A 21,152-nucleotide genomic window follows, 5' to 3' on the forward strand; every position below is an offset into this window, starting at 1 on the left:
TAAAGACGATAGTCTTTCTTGGGCTTCTTAAACCCAGAAATTTTGGTCTGTCTGTCCGTCCGTCTGTCTGTGACTCGATTCAGCCACCCGGCCAAAGCAAAACAGTGCCTGCGCAATAGTCTTATATAGTCACAGCTAAATCTACCTGTCTATGTCCGGTGTAATGTTCATACTTGTCGACATTCTGGAAGAAGAACAAGACATTACGCAAATATGAGACAACAAATCAATACAGAAGGGATATTTGCAGTGTTCCTTTATAAAAAATCAAACATGCTTGACTTTTGCGAAATTAAATACTTCATCAACTGCAGAAAAAGAATTCCCTCCGCCGTCGCCTGCTGTCGCCCGCGCCACTATAGTGTCTGGCGCCATTTTAAGAAATCAACCGGCAACAGTTACGCAAGGTTCCACTAGATAGGTTCCACGTTCTGCTTGCAACGCACGTGGAGTAGGAAAACGTGGTTCTATAAACGTTGAAGTAGGACGCCTCGATTAACGAGCGTCTTCGCCGTACGGCAGCGTTCGCATCGAGACACCCGGTTTAGAGAAGTGGAACGCGGGAAATTTAAAATGATTTAAGCAAACCTTTGGCGTCTTTACCTTGGGAGGAGCGCGACGCAAGAGGAACAACATGAGCGGTGAGCGGGAAAGCGAAGGGAGGCATTTACTTCGCAAAAGCCGGTAAAGACTAGCGTCTTTTGACGGCATTTGCAACGAAAGGAGCAGATACGCGGCCAATTTTTTTTTTTTTTAAGAGCCAGTTGGGCATGTTGGTTGTACACGACAAATGTTCCCAGCGCTGAACAACAAGGACTAAAGAAAGCACGCAACAACACAGGCTCTGTGCTGCTTCGTTCTTTATTTCATACTTGTTGTTGTGCGCTGTAAGTGTTTGTCATGCTTTTCCTCGCCTAGTTTGTCGTCATTGCAGTAATTTATGAGCAGAGTAAGTGAAAAAAATCATGGACACAACTCGTGTCGCGTTCAAAATACTCACAGTGAAGCACTCTTTGCGCCGCGCTGAGGAACAGTCGGCTGCGGTGATGAGGCGCAGGGGCAACTTCCGCTTAGTTTATTTACGTTTAGTCAATTTCCGTTTCGTTTCTTCCGTTAGTTTCTTTGGTGAAATGACACGTCACCCCGTTACATAGGGGATACCATTATCAATCAATCAATCAATCAATCAATCAATCAATCAATCAATCAATCAATCAATCAATCAATCAATCAATCAATCAATCAATCAATCAATCAATCAATCGTTGTCGCTTTTAGTTGTATTTGAGTATACGTATGGGATTTTGGGGGCTATTTAATAAAATGCCTTAAGGTCCTCCTCTGTACAAGACTGCTCACACGGTACATAAAAATGTCTTCGCAGCAATGCAGTTGGGCTTAATTGCGAAGCCGTCTTTGAAGGGGCTTGGTATATAGCAGAGAGGCTTATTAAGCATTTATTCGACAATTCTTTCTTCTGAGTTTCTGCAAGATCGAACTATAGGCTTCTGCCTCCACATTCCTAGGAAGTTTGAGTCATGCCCCGCCATGTTGTCTTGTTCACGCGCGCCATCAATAACACACCACCCGCCGAATACCTCTGTGCTTTTGCGGGGCTCTCTTCTAATGTACCGCCTGGCGTCAAGCATCGGAGGGATTCCATGTATTGTTTTGCATGTGCGTACGCCTCGTCACGCTCTTCAGCCGAAAGCGTTTGCAGCTGCCTGAACTGGGACCGCAGAATGTTGGTACTGTATGCTGAATGACCGAGTTCACTTCCGAGCTCTGGTAATGTTGAACGGCTTCTTTGACCTTTGACAGTTGAGTAGACTGTTGTGAAAAGTTTGGAACCCTTCTGTAGGCTTTCCGCAGTTTTCACTACATACAGCAGGCCTAGCAGCAATGCTGGACATTTGTCGGTCTCAAGTGCTCGTCCTCCTTCGTCGAACGCTTCGAGAAACGTAATCCTTCAGCGACTCCATGTCAAAGTCTTCGGGTGCGACAGGATGCCATGATTCCACCAGTGTTCCTAATATCTTAAAACAGCGTAAACACAGACGTGATCTTTACTTCCATCTTGCTGGAACCTCTTCTCAAACGCTGCTACTGAGGTGGCTGGTTGTGAACTTTGCTTGGGCAATTAAGCCAGACATTTCACATTCTGGAAGTTCTCGTGGATCGAAGCGGCCTGCTGTTGACGCATTCACCGGCAAACGCACTACGGAGGACTGTGGTGAGCGAAGTGGCGCATGCAGCAGTTCAGCGACGCGTACCTTCTTCATCAAGGCGTCCTGCTGACGCCAAGCTTGGCAAACTGACGCTACAGCTGCAGATTTTCTCACAACTCTTTTTCTTCACTAAGAAATCGCATGGGAGTAGTACGTGCGAGAGAAGTTTCCTTTTATTTTCGATAGGACGCACGGAAGCGGTAGTGTGCGTAACTTTACCTTCCACTAGTCCTCTGTCCACATATCTGGCGCTATTGCACATTGGTTCTTAGGCTAGAGTGCTTTAGCATAGCGGGTAGCGTAGCGTACGCTACCCGATATGCTAAAGCACTCTATTTACGGCCACAAATATGCCTGGCATAAGGCGGAACCTGTCTTGTTGCGCAAGCTCCGCTACTTTGATCGAGGTGACCTTGCTGTGAGTGGGGACGTCTTCTGCGTTTAGGGGCCCCATGACGATCGCCAGTACACTTATCACTTTTCCCGCTACCCTCGTGAAATAAGTGCCGCTTACGACGTCCTAAGGTTGCAAATCCTGGGTACATGATGATGATTATTATGATGAATAAACTTTATTGTGCCCAGGATGGAGTAGAAAGGAAATGAACAGGAGATTTCGTCAGTCCTCTATGCAAATTTTGTCCACAGCTAGGTACCCTCCAGCATATAATTGTGGAACGCACTCACAACCCAGCCCTACCACCCCTCTCCACCCGTTCCCTTCCTGAGCTGTGGGAGACATGGTTGACCAGCGTCAACGGGAGGACCAGACTTTCCTGGTGACACGGGCCAAGACGACTAGGGCAGCGCATGGAGGGCCTGATAAGGTGTCGGAACCCCACGCCAGACAGTTTCCGGCCCTTTTCACCCATCTCACCCCCCCCCCCCGTCCCTTAAAACCTCAAAGCATAGCAGCGCATGGATTCCAGGACTAGGGTTCCACTCTCAAATCTGAGAGCATTAAAATACTCTCTCTCTCTCTCTCTCTCTCTCTCTCTCTCTCTCTCTCTCTCTCTCTCTCTCTCTCTCTCTCTCTCTCTCTCTCTCTCTCTCTCCTTTCCCTTAAGATTACAGTCAGGGCTAGAGCAATTTCGCATCTTCAGCCAACATAGCACTATCCGGATCCGTGTTCGCGATTCGAAACTGCATAGAGCGTCTCCCGTTGATCTCAGGTTCTCTTAATATCTGATGCGTGACGCGTTTGGTCCATGAGGGGAAAGGGGGAAAGGGGGCATGTTCTTAGTTGTTATGGAGGTTGGCTCATGGGTATGAGAGGCCATTGGTCGCAGGGCTGTGGATGGTGTTTGTCGGTAAGTCTCTACGCCACAGAGTGCTGCTAATCGAGTGTACGATGCGCCGCAGGAAATTTAACGCGGCCCGATCGCCATAGTCATCAGTTATATGTTTATACAGGTAACCAAGTGCCCCATATACCCCCAGCGTGTAGCGATGGTTCAGGGATGTAAGGGAAGCCTCCGAAATGGAGGCGTCAAGCTGCCTCATGAGCCTTTTCACTGCCGGGTAGATCATACTGAGCCGATGTCTATGCGAGGTGTACTCCTCTAGGTGCTGATCCGGTTTCGTTCTTGAATATAAGCAGCGCCCTTGGTGAGACATATATCACTTCGAAAAGTTCCTGAATTCTCTTTTAGGGTCACTCAGTATGAGGTTTGCTGGAGTAGAGGACATTGTCAACGCAATGGCTACCTCCTCTTAATCTCCGGGTGGATCTTACGGGTCGAGCCAGGGGTGACAGAAAAGCCCGGTCGATCAACCATCGCTACGACCGTGGCTGCACTATAGCTGAATATTCGGAGCGTCAACGTAGACCACACATTCCACGCGTTCGATTTGTTTATGCAAGGCTTCTGCTCTCACCTGCAGCGACGCTCGGAGTTGTGTTTCGGGTGCTATACAAAGCAACATATTTCCTTTCCCATTTACTGACCTGACAGTCTACGATGGATTCAAAAACATAGCTGTACTTGCGTGTTCATGGCTCCTGGCGGACTTGCCTGCGTGAATTTCCAGGTGCAATGTAGTTGTCTCTGCTGAACCGTGGCGTAAACGAGGCGTAAACGAGCGTCCCGGTGTTTCTTTAGTACACGCTACGCTCTAGCGTGAGGCGAAAACGAGTTTTCCGGTGTTTTAGTACATGATGACTACATGAGACGACGATTACGACGGCTACGACAGGAGACGCCAACAGCACCAGCCCCTAAGGGGCTTCGCCCCTAAAAAGCGCTCCTTTTTCAACAGTATTCATGCGTTGGAAAGGTGGGTCGAAGTGAAGACAAGCAATGTTTACTGCGAGACGGGCGCCGGATGGGTGGATGTCGCACAGGCATTCTGAGAAGAGAGCCCGCTCGGTCGACGTGGGGAAGCTTGCAGCCAGCGCTCGCACGCGGTGTCGGCGTCAGGTTCGAAAACGCAGTGCTGTGAAGCGTACACAGCTGGCGCCAGAAACCAAACACTAGGTGCATCGTCCGCCCTTTCATTCTAGGGCCAGCTGCATTGCAAGGGATTTATTCTCTCCACGTGGCGTAGAGAATGGGCGGAAATTCCGCTACGCAGGTGAATTCAGCACCCGCGTATGCGCGCTGCCGCCCGCGGCAGTGCTGGTAGGTGCCGCCTTGTAGGCGAAAATTAGTGCCGTTGATACGAAACGAGACCGAAAAAAAGCAGAACACAATGGCACAAGAAAAGAAATACACTAGAGAATGGAGCATCGGCGGCTGTTTTGGGAGTATACTGTTTCTTGAGAGCGTTTGCTCTCCATCAAATCAGCACCTCAACGAAGGTACTCGATGCAGCAAGCAGAGAGCCTCGCTTGGTCTGTGCGCGGCCAGGCCTTTATGCCTTACAGCTGCGAGTCGCATGCATGGTTTTGGAGCCTAAGTCGGGCTACAGCGCCGGTCCCGGCTCAAAATACGCAGGTATGTCTGATCTCCTGTACCTGGGCTGAAGGCAAGATCCATCGGGTTTCACTATAGATCGGCATATAGGTGGGGCTAGGTGGGGCCTTTGGACAATCCAGGGACCACGCACATCTATACTTGTGACGTATGTAACGACAGGCGGGCCATTGACGTTATAATGCAACGGTGCCGCCTGTAGAAATGTAAATACACGTGAGTGGATCGTAACTGCACCTTTCCGTTGCGTACACCATCGTAGCAAGTGCAATGGAAGACAGGAGGACCAGCCACTTGAATAAGGAAGTCGCGGCATAGAGCACAAGACAAGTGGGGAAAACAAGACGACGGCAGATATCGACGTCGCAAGTGGTGAGCGCGCCAGTTGTTCCTTTCGAATCCCACTGAGAGACAATTGGGGACCTATTTCAACGAAACTTGTTTTGGGGCTACTTGGTTCATGATTCTTAAATGTGTTTAGCACAAAAACAAAGACGGTACGCAATAGCGCTTGTCCTGTCTCCTTTCTTGTGTACCGTCTTTGTTTTTGCGCTAAACATATTTAAGTGCACCTATTTTTTTCTAACTCTGTTACTTGCTTTGTGTACTCACATGAGATCCCTGAGTAACGTATCGTCGCAACGAGCATTCCTTGATCGTTTTTATTTCTTTTCTTTGATCAGTCAACATCGTGTGTTCCATTCGCCGGATGTTTTGCGTACAATCTAATGGCCATTTTTGGTGCCACGAAGACGGATTTCCGATTGCCATCGTTAACTAATGTTTTCGCAATAAACAGCGGCGTTCGGTAGCGCTTCACAAATTCTCGTCGACGTCCCATCGAGCGACTATAGCTGTTTGGAGTGCATCTTGTAGATTGCCTACTTAGCCTGTATGAGTCCAGATAGGGATGTTGCCTGCGCATAGAGTACGGTTCATGCCCGGCACATCATTTTTTTTATTCAGATACCCTAAAGGCTCTTGCGGCCAATACATGGTATGGGGGATAACAACAAGATATTTCAGACATTTAAACACAATTCGCAGAGAAAGGCAACTTATAACATATTAGAGGTTACCAAATAATAAAAAAAAGAAAAATAAAAGAAGAGAAGCAGAAAAAAGAAATGGATACAAAAATAAAAACACTCAATACAAAACCTATAAATTTAATTAATGTTGTAAAAAGCCCGCGTCTGTTTTTAGTAGACATGTGCGTCCAAATTGTACTTCAATTGGGCGACAAACAAGTCGTGATCACAAATAGCAGCAATTTCTTTTGTCAGCTTGTTCCAGTGATAAATGTCCAGAAAGGGTGGTGCCTGTCGAAGAAGGAGATTTGTGCGTGCAAATATTGGGCGGACTTTGAAGGGATGGTCGAGGCGCGGAAAAATTTGATGCGGCGGCTTGTTATGGGATGCAGTGAAGGATGATGGGGTATGATACATTCTGTGGAAGTAAGAGAGCAGTGCTAGCAGACGTCGTTTTTCTGTGGAGGGTAATTGGACGGATTCTTTGGTAGCCGTGATGCTGGATCTTTTTGGAGTAGTTCTTGGTAACGAAACGCGCTGCTTTATTTTGTTACGACTCGAGCTTGTTTATTAGGTGCGTCTGATTTGGATTCCATATTGTAGAAGCATATTCCATCTTTGAACGAACTAAAACTGTGTAAGCTAATAGTTTAGTTGACTGATTTGCTAAGTACAAATTACTCCCAATGATTCCCAGTGTTTTATTTTCTTTCGAAATTATTTTATCAATGTGATCATTCCATGTAAGGTTAGATCTTAAATGAAAACCTAAATACTTTAACGTAGTCACATTTCCTATACACAAGTTATTCGTAAAATACTAAATGAATTGAACGTTACTAGATCTGGTAAATTTCATTGCTTTTATTTTAGAAACATTAATTTCCATTTTCCATTCCTCGCACCAAAGGGAAATTTTGTTGAGGTCGGCCTGTAAAATATTAGAATCTTCAGAAGTGCTAATTGCTCTATAGAGAACGCAATCATCCGCAAATAATCGAACTGTTGAATAGACGTTTTTACTATTATCAATAATGTAAATTAGGAATAAAATTGGCCCAAGTACGGAGCCTTGAGGGACGCCAGAAGAAACTTTTGCTAAAGCAGAAGACTGATCATTTACTGAAATTATCTGAATGATCTGAAATCATTCAGATGCGGCACACTGAAACGTAGAATAAGTGTAGCGGGTGAAGACTAATCATTATACCGTGCGACATGTGGTCAGGAAAAAAAAAACCGTGAAACAATTTCTCACTCGCTAAATGCAGTCCTATTGTAAGCAACAAACGTTGGAGTGAAGGATGACTTACCAGAAGCATGACACGTGTTTTGTAACCAGCACAGGAGACTTTGGACCTGTGGGCGACAGAAATAGGTAACAAATGCTGTTAGATAACGACTAAAACAACGATAGGCCACAACATATTGATTAGTTGCATTAAGATAGAAAATTAAGGCTGACATAACACAAGGCAGTCCATACTTTAACAATGACTCACGGTGCCGTTGGCACCAGTATACACCACCATCTCTTTGGTTGTGCGCATAAGCACACGTGAGCGAAGCCGCACACCGCGAAGTTTGGCGCTGGCTTGGCGCGGGCGCAAAGTTACTAAGAAATCTTTTCGCCAAAAGCTAAAGCTTGGCCCTGAAAATTCCATCACCACTAGGGATAGCCAGTGTATTTCTTTGGAATGGGTTACTTCTCGCTACTAGCCTCCTCCAATAGCACCGCTGAACAATAGTGGACTGAAACCTTATTCAGAACCATCGAGTAGAAAAATGGCCCACATATATATATATATATATATATATATATATATATATATATATATATATATATATATATATATATATATATATATATATATATATATATATATATATATATATATATATATATATATAGAATTGAGTGAAGCTTGGTGATTAAACATCTGTTTGTGCCTTTACTACTCACACGCGCACGCACCCACACTCACACACAGAGAGAAAACTATAGGAGGAAATATCCCTACCAGGAAACAGCTTTATTACAGCACACACCGGTGACGTTTCTTATCTATAACAGCGGCGAGGTGAAACACAATAAATGCTTAAAAAACGAGAAATTTTCTCCAGAGAGCTTTAGCAGATGGCCACACTCTGAGCAGACACTTATAATTTCGAACCAGGGATTTAATACGTACCACAAGGCACTCCAGATCCACGATTCAAGTGTAATCCGTCTACTTCAGACCAGTTCTCAACTTGGCAACCAGCGTTGGTTTCACAAGCGTTTTGTTTTCCACAACAAGCAACAGCGAAAAACAAGTCACGGCCGAGCACCAAACTAAGGGAACTAGCGGCAACTAAACCGTACATGCAGAGTACGCGAGCCGGAGTGAGGCTTATTCAGCGAACACTTGCACGCACCCGGTCGGTAGAGGTACACGAATAGCGCTTAGCAAGCAGCTCAGGCACCGCCGTTACCTCGTTGGACGTCCGTTCTCCGTAGCACGCGCAGGGCAATCCCCACACCCACACACATGGACCGGGTAAAGTTTTCCGCGACATGTGCCACTGCGTACGTTTCATGACGACCGACTGCTCGGCGGCGTTATGACCCGACGAGATAGCAAGTGACCTTAATGAGTGCGGGCACAGCTGCGTCAATGGACAGCCGGTATGAAAGGGTTCGCGGACTACGCTGCGAAATGGCAGGCCTCTGTGGCAAGGGGCGACAAATAGCTCACGTGTTCCGAGATGGGAACATGCGCGCCTACGAGGCTGCGGAGTTGGAAAACCGACCGCGTACCTTGTATTTCCACGTGGAGGGTCAACGAATTATTGAGCGTTCTCAGACGGCGTTGAAATAAATGCCAGTTAAAAGGTTATGCAGAGTGAAGTACAACAACGGAAAGGTTTCCAGGCTGTGGAGACGGACTTTGACCTTGAATTTGACTGCTCTCAGGTGTCGAATTCCCCAAGGGACGGTAAGGGCGTTTGAATGCGGTTAAGCAAACACCAGCAGTCGTCTATAACTCCATCATGCTCCCACCAACTGCGACAGGTACTTCCATCTGAACACTGGCAACGAAAGTCCCGGTCATTTGAGCGTTGAGAGTCAGTCCTTTATTCGCCCACTTTTTCTATTTCTTTGTCTATGTTTTATATGCGAAGCATACCTTGATGAACCCCAACTGGCTTTGGCATTGACCTTTTCGCGTTACCCTTTTTCTATGAAGCCTTTTTTAACGCCCATTGCAGGAGCACTCCTGCCATAACAAATAACATAAATACGAAGTAAATACTACAGGCAAGAACTTTCCAAACTACTAGCATTGGTGTCATGGCTCGTACCCGTTAACATCGTTAAGCGCAAATAATATTTGGCATATATGAGGCAGAACAAAAGTACATAAACAAAAATTACGGTGTTAACAGTTAAAGTTAGATGCTTTTTCTGAAAATAGAGACCCTGGATTTAAAAAAAAAAACGGTGTCGATGAGAGCCGAGACACAGCTCAATAATAATAAAAAAACAGATTAACAACAGTTTGCTCACTATACATTCCCCCTGAATATCGTTTATCTAGCTCTGAATTTGAGTCTCTCATAGATGAGCTGCCGGAACCGTTCCTACTCGTAGGTGACCTGAATGCACACAGCCCACTATGGGGATCTGAACGCACAGATTCCCGGGGCCGCTTGATAGAAAAATTCCTCTTCTCATCCGGAGCTTGTCTCTTTAACAAAAAAATATCAGTTGATTTTATTTCCTTAGTGCCTATATTGACTTCGCTGACTCTTCTTCCACTTCAAGAGGCCTTGGCGTACCAGTCAGCGAAGCGTCGCATGTGCATTAAAAAAAACTCAAGTAGAACCCCAACGACGACTACAAGGAACTGCTCCGCAAGCTGCAAGTGAACGTGCTCAAGGGCGTGGTAATGTCTGCGCAGGAGGCCGCCTGGTTCTTGCTGCGGCAGGAAACTAAACATCCCCCTCGCGAGGGGCACGATCAAATGCAGAGCATTTCCGGGGGCGCACGACGTTAAGTAGTTTGCGTTACGTTAATGTTGTTGCACTTGTTGCTGTTGGTTGTTGTATTGTAATTAAATGAGGAGACGTAATTACGTGGTCACGTGACATCATTTATTAGCAGGTGGGTATGATTATTGTGGCGCAGTGGGAAGAGCACCATGTACCTCGCGTTCCGCCCAAAGGTAGTGAATGCGTTGTATCAGCAGCTTCTTGACGTAGTTTGAATGAGTCAAGGGTATAAGGCGCGTTCGTAGCCCTCCATTCTGTGTCGGCTTTGTGGCGCAGTGGGTAGAGCACCATGTACCTTGCGTTCCGCCCGCAGGGTCGTGGGATTGAAACCAGGCGCCGGTATTATTTTTTTATATAGTGTAGGGGGAGGGGTGCGGACTACTACGGACAACTAGAACGGGTGACATCGTGAGTTAAAGAAATGCTCTGCATTTAAAAATCCCACGCCATCTCCACTAACGTGAGACCTGGTGAGGGGCGAAACATGCAGTGTCTAAGTGTATTCTTGGCGCCTTGGCGTTTCTGCCAACGGATATGAAACCGGTGGGAGGTAGAAGTGTACAACTTTGCTATAAAAGTTTCTCGTCTTTGAAGCACTAAGCGTGAGGCGTAAACGAGCGTCCCGGTGTTTTTTTAGTGCGCGTTACGTTCTAGCGCGAGACGTAAACGAGTTTCCCGGTGTTTTAGTACAATGACTACATGAGACTACGATTGCGATGACGACAGGAGACGACAACAGCCCCAGCCCCTAAGCAGCTTTGCCCCTAACAAAAAGACTGCCTTACGCTAGTGCAAGTGGAGCCAAAGACAACGCGTAGAAAACATAAAGAAAAGGACGATAGCTCGCGCTGCCGGCTCGAGTGGTGCAATGACTGCGTTCGGGAGGTCTAAACTGCGCGGACTCCGTTAACTGCGCTCGGTCGTAGTTTTTCGTGAACCCTCCTCAAGGCTGATAATTCAGCTCTTAACAATATAAACCCACACTACCTACCACCTCTCCCGTCTTCCCCACAAGGCTCAGAGCCTCCCTATTGCCTGCAATCACCCGACGACAGGCCATTTTGTAATGTTCATAAAAAAACAAAAATAAAGAATACGATCGAAATATTATGTCAATCAGGGCAATTAGATTCTGAAGTTAGGTAGGTAGGCAAGACATTTATTGAGCCGAAATACAAATTACAACTACAAATAAAAGGTGAGCGGCCTCTCAGATCAGAAGGCCACGCACCGCGGTGGTTCGGTGGTTCGGATGTCCCGCTGCGGATCAGGCTGTGCTACTCCTGCAGTTCCGAATCGGTCAACGCACATTCTCACTGCTCGGGATAGGGGGATGGAGAGGAACGGGGTGCCGGGGGCATAGGAGGACGAGGTGGACAGCGGCATCCAGCATACGAGAAGCGTGAGGGGGAAGGTGTGGAAGAGGACGGTGGCGTTTGTGGTGGGCGGCGGCAGATTCGGCATTTTTCGATAGAGACCATTGGGTGGGCGAAACGGGAAGGGGGGGGGGGGGCGAATAGGACAGTGGTGTGATAGCATGTCGATGAAGCAGGGGGGGGGGGGGGGCAGAGGATGGAGAGTGGCCGTCGTAGCTGCAGGGCAGGCACGGAACTGAAGATCGCGGACCGCTGCACGTGCTGCTTCGTTCCCAGGAAGTGAGGCGTGTCCCGGGATCCACACGATGGTGGTTGTGGGTAGGTCCGGAATGGTTTGAAGATCTTGAGCGTCACCGGGGTACTCTTCCCAGGGGGCAGTGTCGACAGGCTTAATCGGAACCGGGGATTATGGTTAAGTGGGTGGTTTGTCGGTGGGTGGCCACCGCGAAGGTGATGGCGGCAACGGTAGGCAAGACATAAAGGTGGGTAGCTGCGTTAAGAATAAGAATGGTGCCCCCGGTATTGGTTAACCCCAGAAGTGAGTGGGGGGGGGGGGGGGGGGGGCTTTCGCGGTATCCTCAGCTTGTCCAGCAAATTGTCTCCAGCGGAGTCTTGTACTGAAGACCTTGACCACAAATAATTTGCTCACTTCAACTCTAATTAAACTCCCTCCCTCCTTCCTCTCTCTCCGGTGACAGAATGAGCGTGGACCACCAATTCTCAGCGTATAAAAAATTTCAAAAAACAAAGAGAAGGTCCTAGGGCATCTATATTTTGATTTGACGGCTTACACTGCCTCTAAAAATGTCTTCACAGCAATGCATATGTGCTTAGAGGTGAAACCAACTTTACAACCGTCATTGTAAGCTTGGTTTTTGTAAGGTGGCTTTCCCACATTGCTCGTAGCACTAATGAAGCTTGGTAATCTACGGAGGAAGTTACGGTTGCAGCCCCACTTTGCAGCTCCACCGCCGCCCCTTTCTTGAGTCGTGCATACTCCTCGCCACGCATGGCGTCTCTCTCACTCATAACATTGCGCAATGCCGGCGCTCTCTTCGGTGGCCGCCGGTGCGGCGCACTAGAGACGTCGTTCCCTCAACCCACAAATTGCGCGTGTCCTTTGTCTGGGAGGTGGAGATCACGCCACTGTCCTTATAGAAAATACCCAATGTAGCTACACCCCAACATAACAAATCCCACCAGAGCGCCTGCTTCGCTGAACTTCCCTCTTCACAGGGTGGAGGGGCTCTAATTTTTATCTTTAATATCAAGTTTATTTTGTGTGAAAGAGTTTTGTTTTCTCATTTTGTATTCTTGGTGCATTTTATCTGATTTCACATTCTCTGTCTCCCTTTTTTTGAGAATATACCCCCCCCCCTCCCCCAGGAATGAAATCGTCCGTGTGCCAGGCGTAGACACAGGCTCTTCCAGGTTTTGTGTTCATGCATCAAGACATGTAATGGGTATACCGAAGTGGTTCCCCTAGCTTACGTTTTCTGATGGGTAATCGGCCTGCAGTTCCGACTCTTCCAAGGTTACACCTGGGGCGTAGTAGGAAGAGGCAGCAGTGCGCCGATGCTATTGTCACCTCATCTCCACACTAATTATAAAGGTATGCTTCGAACATTCGTGGATTATAATTGTGAATCACACTAAGGCCACTACAAGAAGGCAGCGTGGAGGCGTTTGGATTTACCGGCGTACATTCTCCCCCAGTGCACCTTTGAGCGACTGCGCTTCACGGTAACCGTTTTTTTTTTTTTTTTTCTGTTGGAGGCGAAAAACCCAAAATGTTGGGATGACCTGACGCTCGGCGGCCAGGAGGCCGCGCCCCGAATCGTACATGTGCTCCCGCTATTCCCTTCGCCGTACGCGTAAATAACGCCTCTTTGTCACCCATTTTGTATCTATTTGTTGATGAGTATGTGCTGTTTTGATGCACGCCAAGGTTGCATCGGTCAAGTCTACCCGACCTTTTTCTACCAGGCATCTACACTCGCATGGTCGGCCAGTCGACGGTTCCGAAGAGCTAATGGAAAGGCAGGGAGGGTATGCCCAGGAGCCAGGTTTGCTATCCTGCACTGAGGAGAGATGGTTGCGGGGGAGATAGAGATGCAGGAAAAAAGGGTTAAATAGGATCCGAGACACGCATGTACTCATGGTCGTTTTGTCGGACACTGTAGTGGTTCATGTAAGCCGGTATCATCGAGGAAACGGAGAGCTTTGGTCGCCTTCTTAATGTTTTAAGGCAGCTTGCACTGTGAAAGGACGATCGTCCAATCTGCTGAGATCGACGGAAAAAAACGTCTCTTAATTAATGAAGCGGGCAACGGCTAAGTAGATGATCAGCAGATTCTTCATCCCCACATGTATACGTCGCAGGGGACGTCACTGCCCTTTCCTATGACGAAGGAGAAGTCTTTCGTGACTGTTACCAACCACGTTGGACAAAAAATGTTTAGTGCTTATGTAAAAAGTCTGGCATCAAAGTATGATAAACCTAGCCCCTTTTGCTAAATACCTTCATGTTCTCATGTTTATTCTGCATGCTTGTTTTTGTTTTTCTTGTTTATTTGTTTGCGTGTTCTTGCAAGCGCCCGTCCTGCTTGGACCTAAGGTCTCCATTATGCACATAAAAAAATAAAAATAAATAAGACCTCCTCCATCCATGCAAGCTTTCAACACCAGCACTCTTCCCGTGATCGTCGCTACAGTACACACATGCATTGCTGTGTACATATCTTTTATGTGTAATATAAACGGTCATGTGTGGAAATATGACGGCTTTAGAGGTGTTTATTAGATACCTCCGTAAGAGCACGTTTAGGCGTAGACGCGCTGCACACCGAGAGCATTTAAGTCGGCTTCACACTATACGAAACGAATTTGTTAAAATACATTTTAGGAGCAATATAAGTGTAAATATCGTTTTATTTTTCGGCGAAAGTGTGACCCCCCACTCATTACAGATGGAAGAGGGGTTTCCTGGTTGAGTTCACAGAGAAATCATCATTATTATCATCATAATCGTCGTCGTCGTCATATGCATAATCATCATCAGCAGCAGCAGCAGCAGCTAACAACAAGAACAGCCTATCTAGATACACTGCAGGACAAAGGCCTCCCCCATTGACTTTCACCCGCTCCTGTCCTGCGATGATGCTCTGCATTTAATAATTTTTTCAGGTACCAAAAATGCCAAAACGGGAGACGACGCTGGAGTCCGTCATCCGAAACATAAAGGCAGGAGTTCATAAATTCAGCTATATTTCTCTGGTTTTGGATAGTCGCGTGCGAAAGAACGAAGCGTTCTCGTAGCATCGCTCCTTGAAGGCGGGAGCAAGACGTAGCCGGAGCGGGTGGCTGCACCTTCCGACTCGTTACCTATATTTGCGCGGGGATTCGGAAGCCTCTGTAACACCACGTGATGACACCATTCATGGAAGTCTGGGGGAACTGTTATCGAATCTCGGCCACCGGATGGTGGAGAGGGCCGGATAACGGCAGGCGCTGGAGGCAGCTTTTATAATTTGAGAAGGCAACCTTGCTCTTGGAGAGTAGCTTGGGTAATCTATTTACTAGACAATAACCCGGACAGAACAACAGTTTTTGTATATAAGCTGGCAAGCATTCAGCTACACCGCCGACAGAGTTCCGTGGAATAAGAACACCAGACTGTTCCGTAAACGTTATGCTCATAGACGATTCCTAACTCGTCCATGGCATGCCCGAGCAATTCACAAGCCAGTCATACAGATCTTGCGTAAGGCAAAAAATCATGCTGCGGGTGTGCTGTGGAATTGAAAATAAAGAATTTCGTCACATCACCCAAACTTTCATTCGGAAACCAATGTGACACCCCGCAGCTCCTCCTAAGTGAACATATCAACAACTACTTATGATGATTGTACGATCGTAACGAATGAGTCTAAGTGCTCAAATCGTACTCTACGTATACCAAAATAATAAATAGGTAACTTTTCCCCACCCGTTCGTAGCGTATTCCATAACCAGCCTCAAAAAAGTTATCGCGCATGCGCGAAAAAAAAATACACAAAGAATAAAGATGCGGGACATCTAAAGAGAAACTCTTCGCCCAAGCTACAGGAAGCGGTTCATCAGATGCGCTGATGGGGTGGTCTATCCAATTCCTTAATGAGCTGCTGAAAGAACGCAGTTTTAGCGTGGTTTTTTAAAGGAAGAGACCGAACACCTTGGCGTGCATTGCCGTATTGGTATTTCCCCTGGTTGATACACAAGCACAAATTGTTAAAATAAATGTAAATACAGCAGTCCGAAAGAATATAATAGCGTGGTGCGAGATTCTGCGCTTAACCAGTGATCTCAAAGCGTTCCTTCTTTAAAGGGACTCTGTAACACTTCAATACACGCTTTCACCCTTTTCTCCGCGTCTGGAAGCACTGCGAAAGGTATATAGTTATCGCCAGCACGGAGCGGCACTGCATGATTTGCACGTCGTAGCGGATACGCCTTCCGTTTCTGCTTTGCATTTGTGGCGTTCTTTTTAAAGTGTCTATCGAATGCGTTCATCGCTGCAACTGAAGGAAAGCTGGCCAATAGCCGCTGCACCACTGTAATGACGTAATTCGAGCGCTCGAAGAACGACAAGGCTGGGAGAGAGAGAAAAATGTTTTGAGTTTTGAACAAGTTCCTAAGTTCTCTCATGGGCATAGAGAAGTAATTTTTTGCAGAGGTGCGTTGCGACCACCTAGTCTAAGTACTGGATGTGTTGGTTGATTACGTTCTGCGAGCATTTAAGATTTCACGAAGAGTTGGAAGAAGTGTTGCAGGGCCCCTTTAACGCCGAGGGGGTAATGCGTGTCCTAAATGGCTGAACACGTCTCTCCGGGTTTTTCTCCTTTTCGTCATCTTAATTCGCCCTCTCCTTTGCTTCGTTTTCCCCGGCCAACATAAGGTGGGCATTTTCGTGGTATAAAAATTTGAACCATGGGCTGAATGAGATTAACCCCTTGAAAGATAACAACACTCGCAGGCTTTCCTGCGTGAATATCATTCGTTGGTGACAATGAAATGGCAAGTGCATTTCTAGAGTGTTTCAAGAACAGCGTCTATATGTATACAACTCGCTCTTTACAAGCCCGTGGTATGTGGCGAAAGCACTAGTAGCCCACTAACCTGAATTTAGTCTTTGTGTGACGCCTATATTCTCAGCTTGTAAAAAGAAAAAAATTACTGCTGGAACAAACGTCAAACTTTGGTCCACTCGGTTGCGAAGCCGATGCTTTGCTATACTGGGCCACACCAGCAGGGTGACTTGACGTCTGCTCAGCAAGCCTTACTGCGGTCGCTGTCACGGATTTTGAGCAAGGTGTTCGAGCCTACATGTATAATAATATAGTTATAGCGCTGAAATTAACAAGCCGTACTGATTATGACGATGATGATGATGTTTGAATGTTAATGGCGCAAAGGCAACTAGGACGAAGAGCGCCAAAAAAGTCTTTTGATCAATAGGTGGCTATTAAAATTGGTTAGAGTAAACTCGAATAAAATCAATTAAAGGCAATCAGGACGGCTGGTGCACAAGGCCAGGATGAAGACCAAGAGTGGTTAAAAGATAAATAAGGTAGCTGGTGTATAGCACCAGGGGTAAAACTATGGGTGGTATGACACGAGCTATAAGAAGTGAACCTCTGACAGAAACCTAAAGGTCGCTGAACAGAAAACGTGGCATCGTCTCCTAAAAAGTATGATAGATGTAATGGAATATGTTGTCTGTATAGAGTTCCCTGAAGGGTTTGCGTCGTGTAATGTCGAGTGCCTTGCATTGAGCAAGGATGTGTATCACGGGTAGGCCCTCCCCACACCTGCTACACAGGGGTCTTGGAGATCCAGTGAGCAGGTGCGAGTGTCTCACATGTGTATGGCCTATCCGTAACCTAGCTTAGGTAACTTCAATGTGTGTGTTGTGTGAGTCAGAAGTGTATTGTCCCAGGTGTGGTTTTATTACGTGTAGTTTGTTGTATGTCTGTTCGCTCCAGTCTGCTTGCCTTGTTTTACGGAGTTTCTGTCTGATGTGTGGCTTGGGGTCTGTGTACGGTAGTGTTGTTATGTTTACTGTGTTTCAGAGTGCACTGGCGGCCATTTCATCCGTCAGTTCATTTCCGCCGATGACAGAGTGGCCTGGCACCCAACACACAGTCACCTCAAGGTTTGAAGAATAAGCTAGCATAATTAATTTGAAGACAAGATTAACGACGTGGTTTTTTGGATGACTTTCTGGATGACAACGCACGGACGACCCTCAGCGAATCTGTATAGATGATAGACTTAGGAATATGATGTCGAACTATGAGACTTACAACCAGAAAAAAGCCATATGCTTCTGCCGTAAAAATACTTGTCTTTACATTCATGGTTCTACCTGCTTCAAAATTGGGTCCATGCGCAGCACAAGACACCGCTTTTAGACGCATCTCTGAAAAACTCCGCAGACCTGTATTTATCCTGCAGATACATGAAATGCTGCAAAATCAAAGTTCTTGTTGTCCTGTTCTTATTGCATTGTGAGAAAGAAAGACAAGTAACATGATAGTATGATACACGGCGAAGATGCCATGGTGCTACAGGATCAGTGTGAGATGATTTGAATGTGTCGAAAAAGAAGGCCTCATGAATAGTTACCCCGTCCCTCAGTCTCTGCGAGAAGGGAACAGAAATTGATGGACGGTTTAAAAAGAGTTGAGTTGTGGATGTATCTTAAAAAACCGGTTTAAAGGGGTGGTTATCCATTGATGAGATTTTTGAGGCATATAGAAGGTCAACATAAGTTCGCTGGTACGCTAAGCACAATTTGTCGCACTCTGCATAAAGAGCTGAACAAGCCGTACTGCTGGTGCAGTACAGGAATTTGGGTGGGTGGGGGGGGGGGAGAGATAGATAGATAGATAGATAGATAGATAGATAGATAGATAGATAGATAGAGAGAGAGAGAGAGAGAGAGAGAGAGAGAGAGAGAGAGAGAGAGAGAGAGAGAGAGAGAGAGAGAGAGAGAGAGAGAGAGAGAGAGAGAGAGATGGGTGTGCGAGGGCCTGAAGTTCGACCCAACGTCACTTTGGATAATGTCGCCTACTAGTACTTGCAGCCTGACGTACAAGGAGTTTGACGTGGCTTGGTATGTTGCTAGGCTCAACGTGAATCTTAATTTACGTTAAAGGAGCCATGAAGAGAAAATACAAGTTGGGTTTATTAGAAAGACTGCTTAGTCCCGATAACAATGATACCAATATCATCGCAATCTTCGAAAAAATAACGGACATATTAACGAAAACGTGTGAAGCCGTGGCGACCCCCTAGCCAATTTCCCGCAACTTTTCTATGACGTCACGGAACCGTGTTTGTGCAATTGGCGCCCCCCTAAGTGACCTGTCGCGACGACACATGACTGGACGTCTGTAATGGGGCCTCTAGTTCCATTTGACCGCATCACTTGAATGCTAACGTGCAGTTAACGGACTGAAAATTATGTTTTATTGTTGGCCCGTATGACGTCAATCTCGCTCATAACACGTCACTGTGGCGCAAAATTTGAAAGTTATTAAATACTTCTTGCTTTTTTTTTCGTTAAAAAAACATCTTTTGGGGCTGCAATGGAGCTGAGTGAGATACTGTATCCTAGTTCTTTCAAATTAAACCAAGTTGTATTTTCTCTTCATGGCTCCTTTAAGCCCGAATACAGGCCTAAGATGGGTAATTGGCCAATGCACTCTGTCATACGGGAGATGGAATGGGAAAATGCAAAAAAGAAAAGGGTAACGGATGATGATGAAAAGATATAAAAGCTCGGTGACATAACTTAGAGAAGTGATGATCCGGCATTACCACATGCTTTCACGTGATATTCTGTGGTTGGTGCAGCCAACCATTCTTGTCTTATGCTCCTCACACGTAAATCATTGAGCTGGAGTAACTAAGGCTTACTTCCGACCCTTAGTTTTGCATGCCCCGATAGCACGTGCAAACGCTTGAAAACATTTGAAAATTAAAAACAATTAGTTGATTGCGCTTAGCAAGTACTGGTAACAACAACCCTCACTCTGTAAGCTGAGCGGATATATCGGTGCGGTACACAAGCAGCCTGCACAGCAGAACATACACTTGCGTACAGACCCCCCCCCCCCCAAAAAATATAAATAAATAAAATGTAACCATAAAAGGGACAGGAGTGAAGGGAGTTCCCACGCCCCGATAACCCGTGAACACGCTCCAGCCTAGATTAACGATACACTCTTAATGAAAAAAGGTCGTAAAAGGGTAGTAACAGCCGTATTTACGAACTCCTTGCTATGCGAACCTTTCTACCCCACGGTACGGTACGTATAGCTCTGCCACTAGCAACTGCATGGTTAGGAAAGTAACTGAGTGTAGGAAGTAGTATACACTAGATTAAGGTCGTGCTCATGACTGGGTTATGCATGGCCAGGTAGTAAACGGATGTAGCTGAGAAGGGTGCTATCGCTAGGACTTAACTATAGTGAAGGTATGGGTTATTACTGTCCGCTTCAGTTAGTAACCGTGACTAGTGCTGCACCTACTACCTCTAGTTACTAAATACCTAGTGTATACCGGGACAAGTAACTTGTTAGTGTTCCGTTAGTGAATGCCACAACCTTTTTTAAGAGCTGATAGGGTCTTGATAGACGTGACTCTACAAATTCCGGAAAGTGCATGCGCGTACAAGCGCACGAGCTTACCGTCTGCAGGCGAAGCGCTGTGCCGTGGCAGGAGCGGTCGTAGCAGGTGGCTGCGCGACGCGAAGGGGGTGTCGTCGGCGCAGGCAGTGAAGGCGGCGGCGTGGCCGGCAGGCAGCGTCTCGGAGACGAAAGGGGGAGGAGGAGGCGTGACTGACGTCTTCGAGCGACGTCGGCGCGCTTCGTCAAGTCGCGAGCCGCGGTTCTAACCCGTTTCGCGGCAGTTGCGGAGGGAAGGCGCCTGGCCGACCACTGGCGAAGAAGGGAGCTGGAGTGGGCGAGGTCGATAGCGCGACCGTCGACGCCGGCCTACTGTGCCGTGCTGTGACTGCTGCGACGACCGGCTCGCTCGCCGGCGTGCCTCTTTGGAGTGCAGCTGCGGGGGAAGTGCTCGGGTCTCTTCTCCGACGCCCCTCGCAGTGTCGGGGTTGCGGCCGCGGATGACGAGGCGGCCGCGGCCGCGAAATGCCGCCGGTCGCGGTCTCCTCCGCCGAAGAGGCATGGGCGGCACGGTGCCCTATGCGCGGCGACGTCCGCTCTTGGAGAACGAAGCGCGGCGGCTTGGAGGAGTCTGCCCGAGGCGCACGCTGACGCTGCCGACGCCGCCGCTGTGGCCGGGCGGCCACCGGCCGCGTCGCGGGAAGGAAAAAAAAAAAAGAAACCCTCCAAGCGCTTTCGGGTGGGAGAGAGCGAAAGTGCTTAGGGCATTAAAAAAATTAAACCAAGGTGCAGAAAAAATGAGAAGGGGTGAAGCCGCCGAGTCGACGGTTGCTTTAATTTACTTTTTTTTTCTTGTTTCATTTTTTTTTCTGCTGGCGGGCGCGGAGTGTGCTCG

The 21,152-nt window shown here is 47.2% G+C and overlaps 1 protein-coding gene across 2 annotated transcripts in view; it reads right to left on the reverse strand.

Moving 5' to 3' along the window:
* Nucleotides 1-20,845, reverse strand: part of LOC144174764 (uncharacterized) — a 163,337-nt gene extending 142,492 nt beyond the window's left edge. For both annotated transcript variants that reach the window (XM_077703630.1, XM_077703631.1), the window contains exons 1-2: nt 20,321-20,845; nt 7,488-7,533 (exon numbers count right to left, since the gene is read on the reverse strand). In XM_077703630.1, the coding sequence (XP_077559756.1) occupies nt 7,488-7,496 (9 nt within the window). In that variant the 5' untranslated portion in view covers nt 7,497-7,533; nt 20,321-20,845. The remainder of the gene's footprint in view (nt 1-7,487; nt 7,534-20,320) is intronic.
* Between the last annotated feature and the right edge of the window lie 307 nt (nt 20,846-21,152).

The sequence above is a fragment of the Haemaphysalis longicornis genome, unplaced genomic scaffold (assembly GCF_048455015.1).
Source record: "Haemaphysalis longicornis isolate Haplotype H1 unplaced genomic scaffold, Haemaphysalis longicornis Haplotype H1 scaffold_3, whole genome shotgun sequence".
Taxonomy (NCBI): Eukaryota; Metazoa; Arthropoda; class Arachnida; order Ixodida; family Ixodidae; genus Haemaphysalis; species Haemaphysalis longicornis.